Source organism: Dermochelys coriacea, chromosome 15, assembly GCF_009764565.3.
Source record: "Dermochelys coriacea isolate rDerCor1 chromosome 15, rDerCor1.pri.v4, whole genome shotgun sequence".
Classification (NCBI taxonomy): Eukaryota; Metazoa; Chordata; order Testudines; family Dermochelyidae; genus Dermochelys; species Dermochelys coriacea.
In genome coordinates, this window is record NC_050082.1 from 27,651,017 (window position 1) to 27,672,278 (window position 21,262).

At 39.8% G+C, this 21,262-nt stretch overlaps 1 protein-coding gene across 6 annotated transcripts in view; it reads right to left on the reverse strand.

Annotated features, from left to right (window-relative positions):
• Window positions 1–21,262, reverse strand: part of HECTD4 (HECT domain E3 ubiquitin protein ligase 4) — a 117,172-nt gene that overhangs the window by 53,012 nt on the left and 42,898 nt on the right. For 3 of the 6 annotated variants that reach the window (XM_038373279.2, XM_038373277.2, XM_043498306.1), the window contains 10 exons: window positions 16,518–16,623; window positions 15,682–15,802; window positions 14,425–14,553; window positions 13,135–13,259; window positions 11,559–11,712; window positions 9,831–9,931; window positions 8,575–8,773; window positions 4,992–5,138; window positions 3,576–3,680; window positions 2,550–2,713 (listed from right to left, as the gene is read on the reverse strand). In XM_038373279.2, coding sequence (XP_038229207.1) covers window positions 2,550–2,713; window positions 3,576–3,680; window positions 4,992–5,138; window positions 8,575–8,773; window positions 9,831–9,931; window positions 11,559–11,712; window positions 13,135–13,259; window positions 14,425–14,553; window positions 15,682–15,802; window positions 16,518–16,623 — 1,351 coding nt within the window. The remainder of the gene's footprint in view (window positions 1–2,549; window positions 2,714–3,575; window positions 3,681–4,991; window positions 5,139–8,574; window positions 8,774–9,830; window positions 9,932–11,558; window positions 11,713–13,134; window positions 13,260–14,424; window positions 14,554–15,681; window positions 15,803–16,517; window positions 16,624–21,262) is intronic. The other 3 variants (XM_038373280.2, XM_043498305.1, XM_038373281.2) reach the window with 3 other exon arrangements.

A 21,262-nucleotide genomic window follows, 5' to 3' on the forward strand; every position in this document is an offset into this window, starting at 1 on the left:
TTGGGATCTGGTGCAGATCCTCGAGCCCATAAGTCATTGTGGACAAATGGGAGCCTTGTTCAGGGTGGCATTTCTGGAGCTTTTAGGATCAGCAAATTAGTACTTTGGTCCTCTAAGGACTCTTCTGGAAGAGCTTTGGAATTGAGGGGTATATACTGGAGGGATTATTGGTGATATTAACCTTGGAGGTCAAAGATGGATCAAAGAGGCTGGGACAAACCCATTATTCTATAGGAGAGTGGCGAGCCTGAAATCTGCCCTGTGGACGCTGTGAGGGCGTACAAGGGCAATAAGGCCATGGAGCGTGTGCTCCTCTTGATTCATAGTGATAGGAGTCCCCTCACAACATTATCATTCTAAGACAGGAACTGACGAGGCTGGGCTTTAAGCACATGAATTTGGTTCCCATTCATTCAGGATTGGGGCAACAACAGCGGCCCAGCTGGACCTGAGGGCTAGTGCAATTCATGCAATTGGGCACTGGCATTCTGAAACATACATAAGGTATGTAAGACCTCAGGTGGGGAATCAATGTTAATTTTCCTTGTGTTTGCATTCCAGATGCTGGCAGATGGGCCAGGCAGAAGATGGTGTGGATCTGTGGGCACAGTATTGTTTACTGGGTACACAGGAGGGTTTCCAAGTATGTCTGGAGGTTTGCACCTGGGCCTAAGTGGTGAAACAGTCCTGAGTTGGCACAGGAGGAGGGCATGTTATGGGACCAGCTGTTGCCCCTTCTGTACACCGTGGTGGCTCATGAGCAGACTGCTTCACCTCGGTGAAAATGATTTGGGAATGTGTAAAGAGATGGACTTAATGATCAGAGCTAAGGAGGACTTGGTGCAGATGCTGGAACTTTTCCCAGGAGTAAAAATGTGGATACACATGTTGCATGCAGAATGTGGCGAGGAGCTGTAAAGCCCCTTCAGATCGACAAGCCTAGAAGATACGTGAGTAGGGAGATGGCCAAATTCATAGGTGGCATAGGGGCACTGGTAATATCTCATCTCGACATAGCATATGGGATACAAGAATTATTCAGAGACTTGGAAGCTGACATGTTTTTGGCCGATATTAAAGAAAGCATTCATTGATGTCTGGGAACCTGGCTAAGTATGTGAGGGAGGCAGCCAAGCTAATTGCTGGCTCTTCCTTGTGGCAGACATCCAGTGTAGGTACTCTGCAGGGAACGGATATGGTGATCAGATAAAATGAATTGGTAAAGGATTTAAAGGAGGTATTTTTTAAAGAAATGGAAACAGAGGGGGTTCGGGATTCCTACGACTGGTACAGCAGGGAGACAATCCACGCTTCCTTTATAGCCCCCTCCCCTTAATCTTCATGCAAGGGGGTGTATGGCAAGGTCCCAGGAGCAGGCTGGCTGAGGCACAGGAGGGGTCAAGGGGAAGGGCTAACAGTAGCACCCCTTAGGTATATGTAAATGATTATGGAATTACCTGCACTGTACACTTATCTGCCAGGCACTCACTAATATTTAGGAATAAAGTTGTAGCCTAATTAAAGCACATCCAGTGTCTCCTGTCCTTATTCAGGCATAGCCAGACAATTTTTTCAACAAATTTTGTCTTTTTCTCTGTTTGCGAACTATCCATGAACAGATTATATAATTCTAAAACTCACTAACTTCAAGGAATGATTCTTTGTGTTCACAGATTACTGAAATGGTCAATACTGTAACTGATTTTACAATATATGCTGTAACTTGCATACCTAACACACACACTACAAACTTCTCAGTTTATATTAGAAGGAAATATTTGTAATTCAAGGATGCTTGGAAGTTACTCAAGTCATTCAAAATGCCACGTGACTTATTTAACTAGCTAACAGCACAAATTGGGAAGTTTACAATGAAATACAAACAAACATTTGCTTCTAGCTCAAATTCTTGAATATTGGCTAAGAAGTTACTTTTCATAAGTATTTGAGTTGGTAAAGCTTGAGTGCTTAAAATGTTTGCTAAAAGTTAATATGGAAAGGCTCTGAACCTGGCAGAAAACCTGGAAGTTTTTACTGGAAAACCTGGAAGAATATACTTCCCGATAGTCACTCAGCTTTAGTAAAGAAAACAACAATTTTTTTACTGAGATTATTTCCTTACTTTCCAACAGTTCTATAGAATTAATACACTGCTGAGTTAGTTATATATACACAAATAAAGTGGTAGAGCAGTCAGATACATGACAGCTGGCTTAAACGCAGCAGCAAATTTACCCTTTCTGAAAGCTACTACCTAGCCTCAATAAACAAATTGAGGTAGAGACAAGTGGGGGAGGTAATATTTTTTACAGGACCAACTTCTGTTGGTGAGGGCGCAGCTTTTGAGTCACACAGAGTTCTTCTTCAGGTCTTCAGATCTGAAGAAGAGCTCTGTGTGATTCAAAAGCTGGTCTCTCTCACCAGCAGAAGTTGGTCCATAAAATATATTACCTCACCCAACCTGTCTCTCTAATATTCTGGGACCAACACTGTGACAACTACACTGCACACAATTACATTAAATTCAGATTAACACAAAGATTTTTTACCTCTGTAACAGTTTAGATCTTAAGAGTTCCTGGCATGTTTCCTCGTCTTTGGTAATTTCCGGTCCATTATATAATATCCTTAGCATGGAGCAAGCTAACACAGAAAGGCCTAAAGCCAGGTCAACCAAGAATGGTAATCCTCCTGACACATCTTCTGAAGACTCCTGCAGTATTGATAGGGATAAACCACAACAATCCAATTAACAAACAATTAACTTTAAAGTGGCTCTCTAAGCAATCTACTTCAAAATATGACATGCATATCATACAGTGTCACAATAAAACAAGCTCTGGTAATTTTATTTATTTTTTACTTATAGAACACTACAAATCAATACGTATAAGAACTGAATTTGAACACTAGGATATTCACGGGCTTACAAAACTGGAAGCCACATAACCCAAAAGGACTAAGAATTATTTTTTTGAGGGCAAGCAATTCATCACCTCTGAAAACTCCATTTTATCTTCTCTTAGTCAAGATTTTGTCTTATCTCCTGGGCACAGTGGTATGAATTTTTCTTCATAGTACTTGATCCCTGTTTCCTGCCTCTCCTCCCAAGTCTGGTCTTTTTCTCTGTCCTAGACCCATTACTTATTATTTCTACCTCTGATGCCCAGCTTACTAGTAGATATTCAACCCACCACATTGAATTCATCTCCTACAAGTCTGGATGGATATCTAGTGGTCTCCTCCAAATCCAGCACCATTGATGCTTCATAACAGATAGCAGAGAGTACTTAGACCGGTCATCCATTGTTCCAAAGCCTAATCATATTACGAAGTGTGCTAACCATATCTAGCCAACGAAGTGCGAGATCTAAGGCAGTAACTCCCTTCCATTGTACAGAGATGGCCATCCAAACAGCAGGTCTGATTTTTTTTTAACCCAAATCCCAACATTTAGGTCTGTTTCACAAGTACAACCACCATTTGTTTTTTTTTTTAAATTAAAATAATGTACATAATGTAAATCAGAGAAAAATTTAAGTTCAGCCTGATAACATGGGTCATATTGACAGTACCTGTGCTCGAACAGTGCAAGCAAAGCCCCACATAGCTTTGTCTGGAGTGTTGTGCTCACGGCCACTCCTCATTTCAAAGGAGAAGGTGACTGTATCCCCTTCCACCTTAAATTTTAAAGGGAGGGGGGAAAAGACGCTTAAAACAATGCAAACACTTTTATTTTATTATTTTTTTTTTTTTTTATAAAACTGGCTTATTTTATGGATTAATTTTTAAAAGAATGACCGTTGCTTTATTTCAAAAATTCTCTTTATTTCCAATTATGTATGCTAATTAACCTCTTCCCCTTTTCATGCAAATATCCATTTCTGATTACACTTTGGTTAAGTTTTGCTGCTCACTATCTATAGCGGGTTAGCGGGGCAAAGGAAAGAATGTGTTGCCATACGGCTACAATGACAGCTAACCCAGGCAGACAAATTTCCACTAAAACATTTTCTTTATTTTTTTGAGAGCACAGGCAATAATCACCAGCTCTTTTCCTGTGGCCAAACAGGCAGCCAAGCTCTTCAAGTAGAGGAAGCTAGTAAAATAACGTAAGTAAACAGCAGGGGCTGCTAACAAAACTATGTAATTTCTGACAAAATAACATTATTGTAGCTAATTTGAGCCACTGGAACAGAGTGTTCCCAAGACTAGAACTTCCAAGTTGCAAGTCAAAGCACTGCTGTCTAACTGAACAACCGTCTCTCGCTTTCCTTTTTGACAATGTCATGTTTTATCAAGTACATACCCAATTTTAGTATAGGACAATACTCAGGATTATGCTTCACCACAACCACATAAGGGAAGTGATATTACATAAATCAGAGAGAACATACTGAACACATTCTAAGTTCACCAATCTTGGTAGATCTCTGGAAATTCCTATAGGTTTCTGAGAATCTCAGATTTCTATTTCTTGTTAAATGTATGTTCCCGAAAAATGCATATTAACCGATTTTAAAAAAACAGACAAATCGGTAGGAGAACAGAAATGGTTATATTTAATATTTTTAGTGGCTTGTGTGCTGTCCTAAAACTATGCCCCTATGGTCCTTGACACCATTTGTACAGTCTCAGGGTAAGCAGGAACTTTTGCTATATATACTCATGGGGAATGGTAGTGTCTTGAAAGTCTCCGAGATTGGAAGTGCAGTTCTTTCCTGATTCTTCTACAAGATGCTGATCGTGGAATGCCATTACTGCCAAAATGAGTGCTATGCTCCTATAAAATATGGGCAGCTGTAATGTTGTATGGGACAAGAGTTCCTTCCCCAAGGACAAACACCATCTTAGCGAGTGCTCTCAGAGATAAGCTTACACTAAAATATTTGGGCTCCACTACTTCAAAAATAAGTGTTAAAAATAATCTTGATACAGTTTTCAAAAAGGGACTTTTCTATGTGAAATATTGTTGTTTTGTAATACTGTACCTTCACTAAGTCTTTCGGCCAACCCGTTCCTAAGACACTACGGCTGCCATATCCCAGTGTATTGCCTCCATACTCAGCAACCTTCCTACTGTTTGTGTTAGGACCAGCATAGATCACCAACTTCAAAACATAAAATACACTGTTAGACTGTAAAAGAAAAACAAAAAAATCTAATAATAATACTTAGCATTTACATAGCGCTTTACAACTTCAAAGCGCTTCACAAACATTAAGAAACAAATCCTCACAACAGCCTTGTGAGGTTGATAGGCAGCCAGGCAAGTATTATTATCCCCATTTTACAGATGGGGAAACTGAGGCAGAGAGGGCTAAGTGACTTGCCCAAGGTCACACAGGAAGTCAGTGGCAGAATTTGGAATAGAAATCAGGAATTCAATCCTAGCTCCCAGAGTCCCATGTTCAGCCCACCAGAACATGCTGCCTCTCTAAATAAAGGGCTGGATCCTGCTCCTTTTGAAGTAAATGGGAGTTAACAGTTTGCAAATGACTTCAATGGGGACATGATGAGGCCCAAAGTTGTTTTGTTTTGTTTTTTTTTTTTAAAGTGCTTAAAAGTTACTGGTTACAAAACCAGTAAGTTTAAGACTAGGTATCACAGGACTCAAACTACGACAGAGAATACAAAGCCACAATTACTAAGCAGTATAACAGGTTTCAGAGTAGCAGCCGTGTTAGTCTGTATTCGCAAAAAGAAAAGGAGTACTTGTGGCACCTTAGAGACTAACAAATTTATTAGAGCATAAGCTTTCGTGAGCTACAGCTCACTTCATCGGATGCATTTGGTGGAAAAAACAGAGGAGAGATTTATATACACACACACAGAGAACATGAAACAATGGGTTTATCATACACACTGTAAGGAGAGTGATCACTTAAGATAAGCCATCACCAACAGCAGGGGGGGAAGGAGGAAAACCTTTCATGGTGACAAGCAGGTAGGCTAATTCCAGCAGTTAACAAGAATATCAGAGGAACAGTGGGGGGTGGGGAGGGAGGGAGAAATACCATGGGGAAATAGTTTTACTTTGTGTAATGACTCATCCATTCCCAGTCTCTATTCAAGCCTAAGTTAATTGTATCCAGTTTGCAAATTAATTCCAATTCAGCAGTCTCTCCTTGGAGTCTGTTTTTGAAGCTTTTTTGTTGAAGTATAACCACTCTTAGGTCTGTGATCGAGTGACCAGAGAGCAAATGCGGTTATATCGTAGCGCTTGGCTGTAGACAATGGATCGAGTGGTATGATCTGGATGAAAGCTAGAGGCATGTAGGTAGGAATAGCGGTCAGTAGGTTTCCGATATAGGGTGGTGTTTATGTGACCATCGCTTATTAGCACCGTAGTGTCCAGGAAGTGGATCTCTTGTGTGGACTGGTCCAGGCTGAGGTTGATGGTGGGATGGAAATTGTTGAAATCATGGTGGAATTCCTCAAGAGCTTCTTTTCCATGGGTCCAGATGATGAAGATGTCATCAATGTAGCGCAAGTAGAGTAGGGGCATTAGGGGACGAGAGCTGAGGAAGCGTTGTTCATTTGCTCCAACCCCTCAGACAGAGACAAACACCTACAAGATCTCTATCATGCATTCCTACAACTACAATACCCACCTGCTGAAGTGAAGAAACAGATTGACAGAGCCAGAAGAGTACCCAGAAGTCACCTACTACAGGACAGGCCCAACAAAGAAAACAACAGAACGCCACTAGCCATCACCTTCAGCCCCCAACTAAAACCTCTCCAACGCATCATCAAGGATCTACAACCTATCCTGAAGGACGAGCCATTGCTCTCTCAGATCTTGGGAGACAGACCAGTCCTTGCTTACAGACAGCCCCCCAATCTGAAGCAAATACTCACCAGCAACCACACACCACACAACAGAACCACTAACCCAGGAACCTATCCTTGCAACAAAGCCCGTTGCCAACTCTGTCCACATATCTATTCAGGGGATACCATCATAGGGCCTAATCACATCAGCCACACTATCAGAGGCTCGTTCACCTGCGCATCAACCAATGTGATATATGCCATCATGTGCCAGCAATGGCCCTCTGCCATGTACATTGGCCAAACTGGACAGTCTCTACGTAAAAGAATGAATGGACACAAATCAGACGTCAAGAATTATAACATTCAAAAACCAGTTGGAGAACACTTCAATCTCTCTGGTCACTCGATCACAGACCTAAGAGTGGCTATACTTCAACAAAAAAGCTTCAAAAACAGACTCCAACGAGAGACTGCTGAATTGGAATTAATTTGCAAACTGGATACAATTAACTTAGGCTTGAATAGAGACTGGGAATGGATGAGTCATTACACAAAGTAAAACTATTTCCCCATGGTATTTCTCCCTCCCACCCCACCCCCCACTGTTCCTCTGATATTCTTGTTAACTGCTGGAATTAGCCTACCTGCTTGTCACCATGAAAGGTTTTCCTCCTTCCCCCCCCTGCTGTTGGTGATGGCTTATCTTAAGTGATCACTCTCCTTACAGTGTGTATGATAAACCCATTGTTTCATGTTCTCTGTGTGTATATAAATCTCTCCTCTGTTTTTTCCACCAAATGCATCCGATGAAGTGAGCTGTAGCTCACGAAAGCTTATGCTCTAATAAATTTGTTAGTCTCTAAGGTGCCACAAGTACTCCTTTTCTTTAAGCAGTATAAGTAAGTGGCTCTTAGATTACACAGAAAAGAAGGGTGGTATTTCATTAGCTATATACTTGAAATTGAAAAGACATTCATATTAATCCATGTAAACAAGCCATTTATAATCAGAAAAGTTATCCTTTCCAGTTCTGCCCAGTTTGAACAAACTGTGCTGATCTACAAAGGAGACAACTAAATTAAAGAAATAAGGAAAACTGGGTGACAGAAAAAAGGAGAATGAACTCAACACGTTTTACAATAAAGAGGAATAATCTAAGCAGTCATGAAATGGATGTCAACAGGGAATGTTGGTCTGAGTTTGTGGAGGAGGTAACCTTTCTGAGGGTTATTATATTTCTCCCATTGAATTATCATTACCACATTCCAGCACCTTAGGAGAAATGTTCTGTACGAAACCTAATTCTTTAAGGATCTACCAGCTAAGTTTCCTGTTAGACAACACTGACGTTCACTGGACATTATGTTCTAAAAAAGTCCTTTGTAAATGTTTAGCCCATACTTTTTGACCTTTTCTTAATAGAATTGTAGAAATTATCCTGCACAGAAATCAGAGATGGAAAAGATCTATTAAGTCATCCAGTCCGATCTTCCTGCCATTTCAGAATAGCTCCCTCATTGTGTATTTTCTAGTATATAATCCAACCTAGTTTTACACATGCTAAGAGAGGAGACTGACACCCTTCCCCTGAGAAGTTATTCACAGCTACCCACTACAGAGAATCAGACCTTGTGGAATTACAGTATGTTAGCACTGCTGTCAGTAAAAACCTCCCACATCATCCTCATTACTAGTAATAACGTGCCATGGGTGAGGAGGAGCAGCAAAGATGAAAATGAGAAACATTAATGAAAGACACATAATAAAGAAGTTTCTGTACTGGCCCTTGCTTACCTTATCATAATCGTACTGTGAAGAACATCTGCTATCAAATCTAAGATATAAACAGCGGGCTCCTGGAATATGTACAGTTTCTTTAAACTTATAGTTGTCCCTGACAGGATGCACTGTTTCTACAGTTTTCCCAGCAGCCCAGGGAGCTGGGATTTTCAAGCCAGTGAGAAAGCCTGGCTCCTCTTTCTCTTCTAATATTCTGAAATCACAGAAAAAGCTAAAAGGTAGTACTGAAGATGTACACACATAATTTTGTATTATATATTCAAATACCACCATAAGATGTTTTAAAAAGCCTAATAATTCTGTTTGGGTTATGAACAACAAACAAAATATTTGTCTAATCACTTTAAGCAGCTGTGTTGAGGGTACAATGGCAGCTTAAATAACCTGAGCTCTTTACATTACAAATAAAACATGCCAAGCTCTAACCAGTAAACTTGGATATGTCATAGTTTTAGAAATCTAGAAAGCCCTGGAAAAAATTATATCTAACAAGTAATGTATTGTACTATAAACTGGTTCCAGTCTTTGTATGTTAATACATAATCCATCTTCCCTCCTGGGATAATAGTTGATAAAAGATAAGATCATCATGAAAGAATATATATGTAACATTTCATTCAAGTCTATGTAAGTCTGGAGTGCAAAGGAAGTTGTTGCATTTCACATATCTCAAAAAACTGTTTTCAAAACTACCAGTGCAAATACCAAAAGCTTAAATGTGAAATTAAAACAAAACTTGCACGATAACTGGATTTAAGTTGAGACTATATTCTTTTCATTTGTGACCTAAGATTTAAAACCAGGACTAGAGATAAATTACATCTTGCCCATTACTACTTAAAAATCACAATGAATTTAGAAATACTCTATGCTGCTACAGTGAACCACATTTTGTTAAAAAGCTCTCTATGATTCTGTACATTGACCTGGGACTCAAGCATGCAGAAATCCTTTTCAAAAGCTAGCGAGAGCACACACGCATGCTATACTTCATCTAAGCTTCCCATTAGACCCATATTTCGACTCTTTGTGGGAAATTATTTCATTTCAAAAAATTAAATGCACTTTGTAAAGCCTTGTTATGTAAAATTGCTTTGTAGATTCAGACTACTGTAAAGCTGACCCCTCAAGATCCTTGCTTCTATGAGTCATTCACTCTTCAGCAATGGTCAGACCAGAAGCAACATAATTAAAAAAATGAGTGTTTTCAATATAAAAAGTTGTGAATAATGGGAGTAAGAGGCAATCACCTCTCATCAGGGAACAGCTTGCCCTTCTGCTCTGATGTACCACTGGGGGAACTGCCCACCTCTGAGAAAACTGGAGACTGGGTTTTAAGCAACAAGGCCGTCTGCAACAAACACAAACAACTTTATAAACACATAAAGACCATGTTTCACTGTAAGAACTGTGTAGGTTTCTGAAGCTTGTTAATATTACGCTGCATAATTATTAATGCTGTAACTTAAACTGGATAGGGCACAATGGTTAGCATCTGTTTCTGTTACTAGTAGTTGCCAAACAGCAGTTCTTGAACTGTGATCCATGGACCACTTGCTGAGGGTTTGTAGAGAGCTGGCTGGAAATATGCCACCAGCTCTCCTCATTGTTTCTAGTGGCTAAATCACATTTTTTAAAAAGCTAAAAATAAATTAAATGCTTTCCTATTATTACTTTTCCATATAAACAACTGCTGTTGTTGCCACAGGGACATTGTGAAATTGCGCATGCGAAGGGAAGTGGGTGTATGAAAATCTCTTGTAGGATATAGTCCTCACAAAGTTTGAGAAGCCTTGAGCTAACAAATTAAGAGAAAAACTTAGTTAATGTAGCTGTATAAACACCATCACAAATTAGAAAATTCTCCATGTGTTAATAATTTGGAGAAATTTGCTTCTAGCTAGAACCGGGGTGGGCAAACTTATTGGCCTGAGGGCTACATCGGGGTATGGAAATTGTATGGCAGGCCATGAATGCCCACAAAATTGGGGGTGGAGGTGCGGCTGGGGGTAAGGACTCTGGGGTGGGGCCAGAAATTAGGAGTTCAGGGTGCGGGAGGAGGAGGCTCCAGGTTGGAGCGTGGGGGGAGGGGGGAGGGCTCTGGGTTGGGGCTGGGGATGAGAGGTTTGCGGCTCAGGAGGGGGCTCCAGGCTGGGACCAATGGGTTCAGAGGGCAGGAGGGGGATCAGAGATGGGCAGGGAGGGCTCTGGTTGGGGGTGCAGGCTCTGGGGTGGGGCTGGGGATGAGGAGGTTGGGGAACAAGAGGGGGCTCTGGCTGGAATCGAAGTCTTCGGGGGGGCGGGAGGGGGATCAGGGTTGTGGAAGGGGATAGGAGTGCGGGGGAGGCGCTCAAGGGTGCAGGCTCTGGGCGGCGCGTACCGCAAGCAGCTCCCAGAAGCATGTCCCCCCTCCAGCTCTGAGGTGCAGCCAGGAGGCTCTGCACACCACCCCAACCACAGGCGCCATCCCTGCAGGTCCCATTGACCAGGAACCGCAGCCAATGGGCAGCGAGGGCAGCGCTTGCGGACAGGGCAGAGCGCAGAGCCACCTGGCCACACCTCCATGTACTACGCAAGAGCTGGAGCAGGCTCATCCGTGCTGCTTCCTGGGAGCCATGGGGAACGGTGTAAGCCTCTGACCCCCCTGAGCTAGACCATATAAGGACTTGGTCTTTTCATACTAGATCTTAACATGTGTTTCCTTGAATGTGAACAACACAAAGACGGCTTTGATTCAACACAAGAACAAGTGATTAGTTCTTATTACATTTTTATCAATCTTGGTATTGTGGAAGAACCCCAGCCAACAGCACAGCTCATTTTGGAGAGCCAGTTTAGATAAAATTTCACCATTATTCTTTAGTCTTGATATTTTACCTGGTCTCATTACCATGAGAATACCACTGATAAATTTAAACACATAAATATTAAACTTGTTTTAAAAATCTATACTTCAATCCACTATATAATGGCCATACCTGACTGGTATAAAGTACCAGCTGTACCAGCTGAGGCATCAGCGCATCGGCCATGGTTAGCGTCTGTAAATTTGGATGCATCAGAGACGTCAGTAATACTGGAAGCAGGTGACCAAGCATAGTAGCCTTCGTAACTTGTTCCAGGCCCTTTAACCTGCAACAAGAGTCAAAAGTGCACACTAACAATTCTTTTCATAGAATGCCACTACTATTTTTATTTAAAGAAATTAGTTTAATACCAAATCAGATTGCGTAAGTAAATGATTCAAAGTGCAGCAGAAAACTTATGTGCAAGTGTACTGAGAAAAATCTTTTTATTTTAATATCTACTGAACACTCCAGTATCTCATAACATATATGATAAGATTCACAATGTTTTCTGGTAAGCAATTCCTATTTAGGAATGACAGTCCTAGAAGACTGTTTGGTGAATGATAATTAAATTCTGAATTTACTGTAGTGCCCAGAGACCCTGGTTGAGATCAAGGCCCCCAATATGCTATGCATTGTACCAACAAAGGAAGATGCAGGGCCCCGCCCACAACTCCTTACAATCTAAAAGTGCTGTTAGGCATCTGAGTCTCCAAGATCACGTATGAGGAAAAAAACCACCAAAAACCAAGACTGTACGTCTGGAGAGCAGCCCAAAAAAAGGGACGTATTCCAAAAAACACGACACAGACCCTAAGGGTGCAAACAGAATATGCAGCTCAAAGACTAGAGTCTGAAACAGGATTTTTTTTTATTTATTTATTTTTAGAAAAAAGCCTTCTTCATTCTGGATATTTCAAATAACTTATTTTTAGGCCTAACTCTTCCTTTTTCAAAATGGAGACATTTTCAAAACCCTTAAGATTTTGGGGAGTTTTTTTGTTTTCCAGTCCCAGCTTTCACTTCCTGCCTGAAGAAAGAGGGCAGAGGGTGCTGCGTGGATGATATATGAAGGATATTTGAGTAGTACCAAGGAATGTGACGGATACAAATGCAGCTGCCAAAGAGATCTTCAGGAGATAAAGACCCTAACCTACAGAAATTCTAGCAGGATGGATTCCAGAAGGGTGTTGGCAATTAAGGTTGTTTCCATTTATTATAATGTTTATGGTACTTAGTCAAGTAACTGGACTGACTATAGTGCTAAAGAGACTTATGATTTTCGAGTGTCTCTGTTGATCTGTATATTATGTTAATACGACTGAAATTAATTTACGGAAAGCCCGATTCAAAGCTCTCCAAAGGAAGACTGCCTTAGAGATGCCAAAAGGATAATTCATATTAAGAACAGGTTTCAGAGTAGCAGCCGTGTTAGTCTGTATCCTCAAAAAGAAAAGGAGTACTTGTGGCACCTGAAAGACTAACAAATTTATTTGAGCATAAGCTTTCGTGAGCTACACTTCATTGGATGCATATTAAGAAATAGCTCCTGCCCTTCAATAATTTGATTATTAAATTAAAAACAAAAATAAAGGGAGGTAAGAATTCTGATAGTATTAGTTTCCCTTTACTAAGCAAGCTGGTTCACACAATGGGCAGCAGCTCACACATTTCAGGCTAAAAGTATGACTTCAGGTTGTCTTACCTCTGTTCTCTGTCAGAAATGTCGCTGTTTATAACAGCTGTAGTGACCTGTTGCAGTATTTCTAAAACTTCATCACATCCAGTCAGGATTTGTGTAGCAAGAGCCAAAATACTGGTCTTTAGCTCCTAGGTACAAAATGTTATACAATAATACTTAAATTCCTAGATAATGAACAACTGACAACTGCACAAAATGATGGGTTTCCAAATTAAATAATGATAATGTGACCTGGCAACCCTATGGTAGTAGATTTGTAATGCTAAGCCCTAAAGTGCTGGGAGAAACCAGGTGCATTTTACAGGATGCACACGCAATTTCTAGGGAGGGAAGGAGTCCCCAATCCAGAGTACTGCAGTGGTGATAGAATGTCCTAGAAGGTATGAGGATAACTGTAGAGAGAAACTTAACAATGAGAACATGGGTGAATAGTGAAAAAGACAGACAATAGTATTGAAACATTTAGAATTTACTCAATAAGCTTGAACATAAATGGCATTCGATAACAAGCATACAAATGCCTATAAAAAGCAGCAGACAGAAACAGCCCAATGACTTTAGAAATACAATTAGTAAGATTATGAGATAAATTTCAAAAACAACCTGAGCTTTGGGACAAAACTGACACTTATCTACTGACAGCACTACCCCAGCAGCAGTGTAAATAGTCACAGTTTAGTAAACCTCAAATCAATGTAACCATCATAATTCCCCAACCTCACCTTTCCCCCAGCTCCCTCTGGGACAGGGAGAAAAGATGGGTCTAGCAGCAAGCTCTGAAGATTAGCAAAGTCATGCTGATAGAGATCAGGGGAAAGACCGTTCCATTTTTAGTTAAAAAAACGGCAAAAATTTTATGAGTGAAGTCAATAGTTATAGGAGGCCAAAACATCTTCTGAAAACGATAAATTCATATATAAAAATCTCTAGAGTAGATGATGTCTAAAACTGTATTCCAAAGCTAGTCTAAATATGAAATTAAAAAAAATACATGAAGTCCAGAAGACACCTACTTCCTTTAACAGCCAAGTCTGAAATGCCTTGACGCAGAATTTTAGAAGGGAAGTGCTGGCAGACTCTAACAATATAGTGTCAAATGAAACTATACAGAGAACAATCACAGATTCTAGCTGAAGTATGGGATGGTATTGACTTCCACTATAACTTCTTCAACACAACCAAAAGCTGACAACACAAATAGATTCTACCAGTAAGTTGCACTGCTGAAACATAAAAACTGTCAGAAGAACACTGGCCGTAGAAAGCAGTACTGGAATAAAACTCGGTGTTTACCTGTACCTTCAATGTCTCTCCCTGCAAGGAGCTGTCACTGTCATCATTTTCATCAGGTTTAATCAAAATAGTATTACTCAGAAGGTGGTTCTGTACAGCCATCAGATACCGCAAACATGAAGATGCAGCCTTTAATATAAATAAGCACATTTTACATTATCTGAACTCTTTAAATCAGACTTGGCACAGGCAATCCTTATGCTTTTTTAAAGTATGAAAAAGGAAACAAGCAGAGGAAAAAAGTACAAGAAAGATACAAAATTCCTGCTATTGAACAAAAATTATTGTCACTGAGTTACATAGTTCTTACTGAATCAGCAGAATCTCACTAATTCATACTGAAGGCTGGGAGACCAAGGTATTTAGTGAACTAATAAGTAGGTGAAACATTTAAAAAGAATAAAGCATCATAAAGCACTAAATTTGTTTAAAAAATGTAGTTGTATTTAAATACTAAATGCGTATGTGTATATGTTTTGAGGTGTTTATAGTAAAAGTAATGAAGTCTTAACATGAGACCTCACTGCAGAGCTCAACCATGAAATCTTTGCTGAAAGGAGACACACAGTCTCTGGTGTGAGATTCGAGGAGTGCAGGTCAATGAGACTGAAATGAGAATTAGTACTGTAAATAAAGTACTGTAGTAAATCTGAAAACAACAGATCCCAAACCTCATCCCACTTATTATTTCCTCATTGCTGCAACCTCATACTGCAATTTCCTCATTGCTGCAATCTCCTACTCGTTAACGGTTGTGCAAGAATATCTATGTAAATTTTTACTACTCAAAATTTCAACTCTTTACTCATCTCCCAACTCTGAGCATACAGTATTCCTCTCTGCTTGTATGAGTAATTCAACACAACTCTAAAAGGCTCTCTCTATATTCTAATCCATTTTGTAAATCATTCTGTGAAACTTTGAAGGACCTTATACAAAAATAAACGTTAAAACTGAAACAGTTTGCAAGATGCCAGGGAAAATGTATCAATATGTTAACCTGCTTTAACACTATTATACAAGATCATTTTGTAATGAAAGTGTCCTGCCCCCTTTTCCATTCATGAGCATTTTAATTCAGTAATATTGTTGCAAAAATAAAACCTGATTAATATGCACTTAAAAACTCCCTCCCCTATTCCTTTTCAAGACTGCATTAATTATACTTCTACATAAAAGGAAATGGGTGGCTGGAATCAAGAAATAGAAAGAAAACTTAAGCAAATTGCATATTTTCAACAAATAGATTTTACTTACAGGCACAGTTGAAAGAAGTCTTTGAAATTCATCTTTAGATACAGTTTGGCACTTGGTGATTAAGATGCAAGATTTTCGGACAACAATCTTGAGAATGTAGTGTAAAAGCTCATCGTTTAGTCTTTAAAAATGCAGGAAAGACATGAGAAGATGTTGATTTATAATTAAAGAAAATTAATGATTGATACATTCAACACACCTGAAAAGTCTTGACAAACCATATTACAAATTAGTTTACACTGACTGAATGACTGCATCAGAGATGTTCAAGCACTAATATGTTCAACCAAAGCACTCCGATATCAAAGATGTTTGAAAAATAAAATCTCTCTGACCACAGTATAATACAAGATAGATATAGCTCTGGCATGTTTAAAATACCAGTACATTATGCATTCAGTTTGCTCACTGTACCTCCAAAGAGTCCACATCAAGTGAAGCCTTCTTTTTTAATAAAAAGAAACCCCTTCCATACGTCAATCTTTCAGTAAACATTAGAGCTTCTTGAGAGTGATAGTCTTAGTGTTGAAGAGTGATACTTAATAAAACATCATCTGCTCTCATTTAACTATCAGGGAATTCACAAAAGTCTCCTCGAGGCCACTTATGCAGTTCTACAGAAATTTCCACAAGTTCCATAATACTTCAAACCACCAGGGGAATTCAGCGCTTTCAGCAAACGGTACAGTATGTACACAAGGCTAGCATTAGCTCAAACTGCAGTAACAAAGGGAATGAGTTGTTTAGGCAGAAAGTAGCTCAGTTTACAATAATGCTGACAAGCCAAATGCACCTCAATACAAATTAACAGCGACAACTGTGTTATTTCGCTTTACCTGTAATGATCGTCATCTTCACTTCCAAATCTGTTGTTCTGAAGCTGTTCAGCTAAGTTAGTGAGGATCACATCACGAAGTTGGGAGAGCCCACTATTTCTCTCTCCTACAATGGCAGAACATGAAAAATATTGTAAAACAGCCTTCTTTAGATACATTTTATTAATTCATAAGGAATGTTGCTGGACATACACTTCTGACTAACAGTAACTACGCTTACAATTTATTGTGATTCTCCACAGACATACAAGCAGTTTGAGACTTACGGCATATGAAGTACTGTTTTAAATTTTGAACAACTCATTAATTTTAGTTGAGTGGAAGATACCACCACTGTGGTCGATAATGTAGCCTCTCTACACACGTGCATATCAACGCTTATGATGTCTACTTTAAGATGAGGTATGATATGGAGTTGTCAAGTGGTGCCGTTACCACAGAAATGGGGATAACTAACGACATCATCAATACATTAAAATGACCACTCGGAAGTATTTGCATTCGCTTCTTTAATTTAAAGACGCTATGTATTATTTCAAGATATAACACTGGATTTCTTTGTGACCTCAATGCGTCACAAGAATCTAAAAGGTAAAACAAAATCTAATAATCAATTTGTACAGGTATCATTGGCCGCATGGGATCCCAGTAACGAGTGAGTGTTGAGAGAACGTGGAATCGGTCAGCGATACACTTGGCTGATGCAGCAACTCATGGTGTCGGACACCATCAGGTGGTCGAGGGACATCTATCTAGAACGCATCACTGGACATTGGCAATACCAGGAGGGATGAGCTGGAGTGCTGATGAGAAGCGCAGTGGGGAAAGTAACTGAAATACTTTCCTCATGGATTGTATTTTCCAACTGGACAATCTACCCTAAATGCTCAATTACTGAGGGACAATCTACGTTCATTCCTATATTTGCTTTCTACAACCAACTCTCTGTATAAAACTTTTCATTACTGATGTACCCGAGTATTTGGATTCTAATATCTAAACTGTATTGTTAAATTTATTCACCTTAATTTGGGTTATTGCTGATTATGCACTATATGTATCTTATGACTTTTAAAACAAAGGTTGTATTGTGGATAATCCAACGTACAGACACTCTCTTCTTAACCTGTGTACTATATAATTTTTTTTTTTTTTTTAGCACTGGTGACATTTTTAGTTATCATCATCATGATGATGTTTATTATTATGATCTCTGTCGAGAGTGAGTGGGCTACTATACTCACTTTACTGCCTTGGCATGTACATAAGTCTATGCAGGGAAGATTGTCTAGGCTACAGACAGTTAACTCTTTAGCAACCCAGTGACTTGTCCTTTTTGATGCAGTAACAAAGGGAATGAGTTGATTGAGAATAGATTGAGGCACAAGCAATTCAGGTCTCTGTGGATCTTTTCTTTCTTGGTCTGACCGCAGCACTGCTATCAACTTCCTTACTTCAAAAACTGTGGCTTGTCCAGCACTCTCTCTTCCAATTTGGCAAGATCTTTTAAGTGGCAAGCTCCCTTTGTTTTGACAACATTAAACAATTTTTTTCTGAGCACCAAATAGGGATGACACGGTCATCTTGTTAATGTGTACAACAAGAAGTATTCAGAGTAGCAGCCGTGCAAAAAGAAAAGGAGGACTTGGGGCACCTTAGAGACTAACAAATTTATTTGAGCATAAGCTTTCGTGAGCTACAGCTCACTTCATCGGAAGTATGTGCATCGCAATTTGCATGCATGGGTATGAAGCAACGCTTGTCAGTTGTGCTGATAATGATATCTGTTTCAATCCGCACATTATCTATATGTTCCATTCTTGGAAAGTAGAGTACAGCAAGGATCAAAACAACTGTATCAGGTGACCTAATTCTACAGCTTCTTTGATACAAAGAGACTCAAATGCTATACTGCTATACAACATGCAGAAGCATCCTTCTGTCCACTTCCACTTGAGTACTGTACAAGTCCTGGGCTTCTTCAATACCTCTACTAGTGATGGACTTTGCTCCTTCACCATTGGAAAAGCCTCAGGTCAAGGAGGAGTGTTTGTGTTGGGTGTGCTCCTACACACACAGGTAGATTTTGAACCATAAACTCACAGAGGAATTTTACAAGTGACTGCTTACTGGATGTCAACTTTAGTAACTTTTTCCACTGAGGCACAGGATGTCCACCAATCGCCTGATATTTCTTGCATCCATCTTTAAATCCTGTCCAGCCCTGTCTTTCTGCAGTTTTCAGAGAAAGTTTACCCACGAAAACTTATGCCCAAATAAATCTGCTAGTCTTTAAGGTGCCACCGGACTCCTTGTAGTTTTCACAGAGTTACTGTTGTCATATCTGTCACAGACTTCGATTACAGAATTAGCTTTGTCAAATCCTTTTTGGACCTGCCTCAAATATTCAGCAGCCCATTCACCAAATGTGTGGAACTTGTCTTCAGTCATCATTTGTATGACAGCTATGGCATCTTGGATGTACACTGTGGTTTCTTTGTTGCATGCTCTTAGTTCATGAATTATTCCAGTTTGATTTTACAGCTGATACCCTAATTCAGCTTTGTCTGTTCTTCTCATTGTTCCATCAGCAGGACAAAAGGCACAGGTCTTACTAGCTGACTAAGAACAGTTCCCATTGAAACATCATCATTGCATCTTGCGAAGGACAAGGCTCTGTGGAAAACTAGGTTTCAGAGTAGCAGCCGTGTTAGTCTGTATTCGCAAAAAGAAAAGGAGTACTTGTGGCACCTTAGAGAATTTGTTAGTCTCTAAGGTGCCACAGTACTCCTTTTCTTTTTGTGGAAAACTAGTATCTGCTGTGATTGTCCCTCCCTTGCCAGACTTAAATTTGTTTTTCTTGGCCATGTCAGCAAGTATTTTGATGCCAGATTCCTTGATTGGGCAGCTGAAGAAGGCTGTCTCTCTTCAGAATCAAGTGCACCTCTCACATCCTCCATTTGTTCTTCACCAACATCTGCTATTTTCAGTAGAGCTCCCATACAACTGATGTTACATGCAGTTTAGTAGATATTTTGATAAGCATCCCTGGATGTACTTCAAGGTCAAATGGGTTTGTCATATTGTTGATGACATGGTTGGTAAGAGAACATAAGAATGGCCATACTGGATCAGACCAAATGTCCATCCAGCACAGTATCCTGTCTACAGACAGTGGCCAATGCCAGGTGCCGCAGAGGGAGTGAACCTAACAGGTAATAATCTAGTGATCTCTCTCCTGCCATCCATCTCCACCCTCTAACAAACAGAGGCTAGGGACACCATTCCTTACCCATCCTAGCTAATAGCCATTAATGGACTTAACCTCCATGAATTTATCCAGTTCTCTTTTAAACCCTGTTATAGTCCCAGCCTTCACAACCTCCTCAGGCAAGGAGTTCCACAGGTTGACTGTACACTGAGTGAAGAAGAATTTCCTTTTATTTGTTTTAAACCTGCTACCCATTAATTTCATTTGGTGGCCCCTAGTTCTTATATTATGGAAACAAGTACATAACTTTTCCTGTAACATGCTCTTCATCTCTCTTCAGGTGCAGAGGCAAGAACTTGTTCGAGGACTTAGTCTTCATTACTTCTTGTTAGGACACTTCTTTCTCTCATAGCTTTTGCATATTCATAATATGAAGCTGTGTACTGTCATCTCTAACTCTAATACTGACCTATGCATACGTGTAACTGAATTAAAAGCTAGTTTCCAGAAAATTTCAAAGGCTAGTACTGCATGCATAGGCAATTACAAATTAAAATCTTCTACCAGGCAGATTAGATGCTACATTGTATGTACAAAATCTTACAAATGGCGAAGCGATTTGATCATTGTGATCGTTTCCCTCTATTCGACATTGGTGAGGCCTCATCTGGAGTACTGTGTCCAGTTTTGGGCCCCACACTACAAGAAGGATGTGAAAAAAATTGGAAAGCATCCAGCAGAGGGCAACAGAAATTATTAGGAGACTGGAACACATAACTTATGAGGAGAGGCTGAGGGAACTGGGATTGTTTAGTCTGTGGAAGAGAAGAATGAGGGGGGATTTGCTAGCTGCTTTCAACTACCTGAAAGGGGGTTCCAAAGAGGATGGATCTAGACTGTTCTGAGTGGTAGCAGATGACAAAACAAAGAGTAATGGTTTCAAGTTGCAGTGGGGGAGATTTAGGTAGGATATTAAGAAAAACTTTTTCACTAGGAGGGTGGTGAAGCACTGGAATGTGTTACCTAGGGAGGTTGTGGAATCTCCTTCCTTTGAGGTTTTTAAGGTCAGGCTTGACAAAGCCCTGGCTGGGATGATTTAGTTGTGGATTGGTCCTGCTTTGAGCAGGAGGTTGGACTAGATGACCTCCTGAGGTCCCTTCCAACCCTGATATTCTATGATATTACGAATTCACATACGTTTATATCTACCCACTACACAGTACAAACTATGGGCACACAACCTACTGCTATTGGTGCACAACCTTCAGTGAGAGACTGATCTGGTCAGCAAATTTCAACTGTAAATATAGAGAACTATTAAAATCACTTGTGACATTTTGACAAATTAGAATATGCAATGTGAAAACAATTCATGTTAGTATATTGCAAAATGTTGGTATTCACCATTTTTGCCACATGCTAAACAGCTTCATAATTTCTGGGGAAAATAAATACTTGCCTATGTAAAACCAATGCAAATATTTTACTACATTGTCGTTTGGTAGTTTTGACCGATAAACACCACATTAAGATA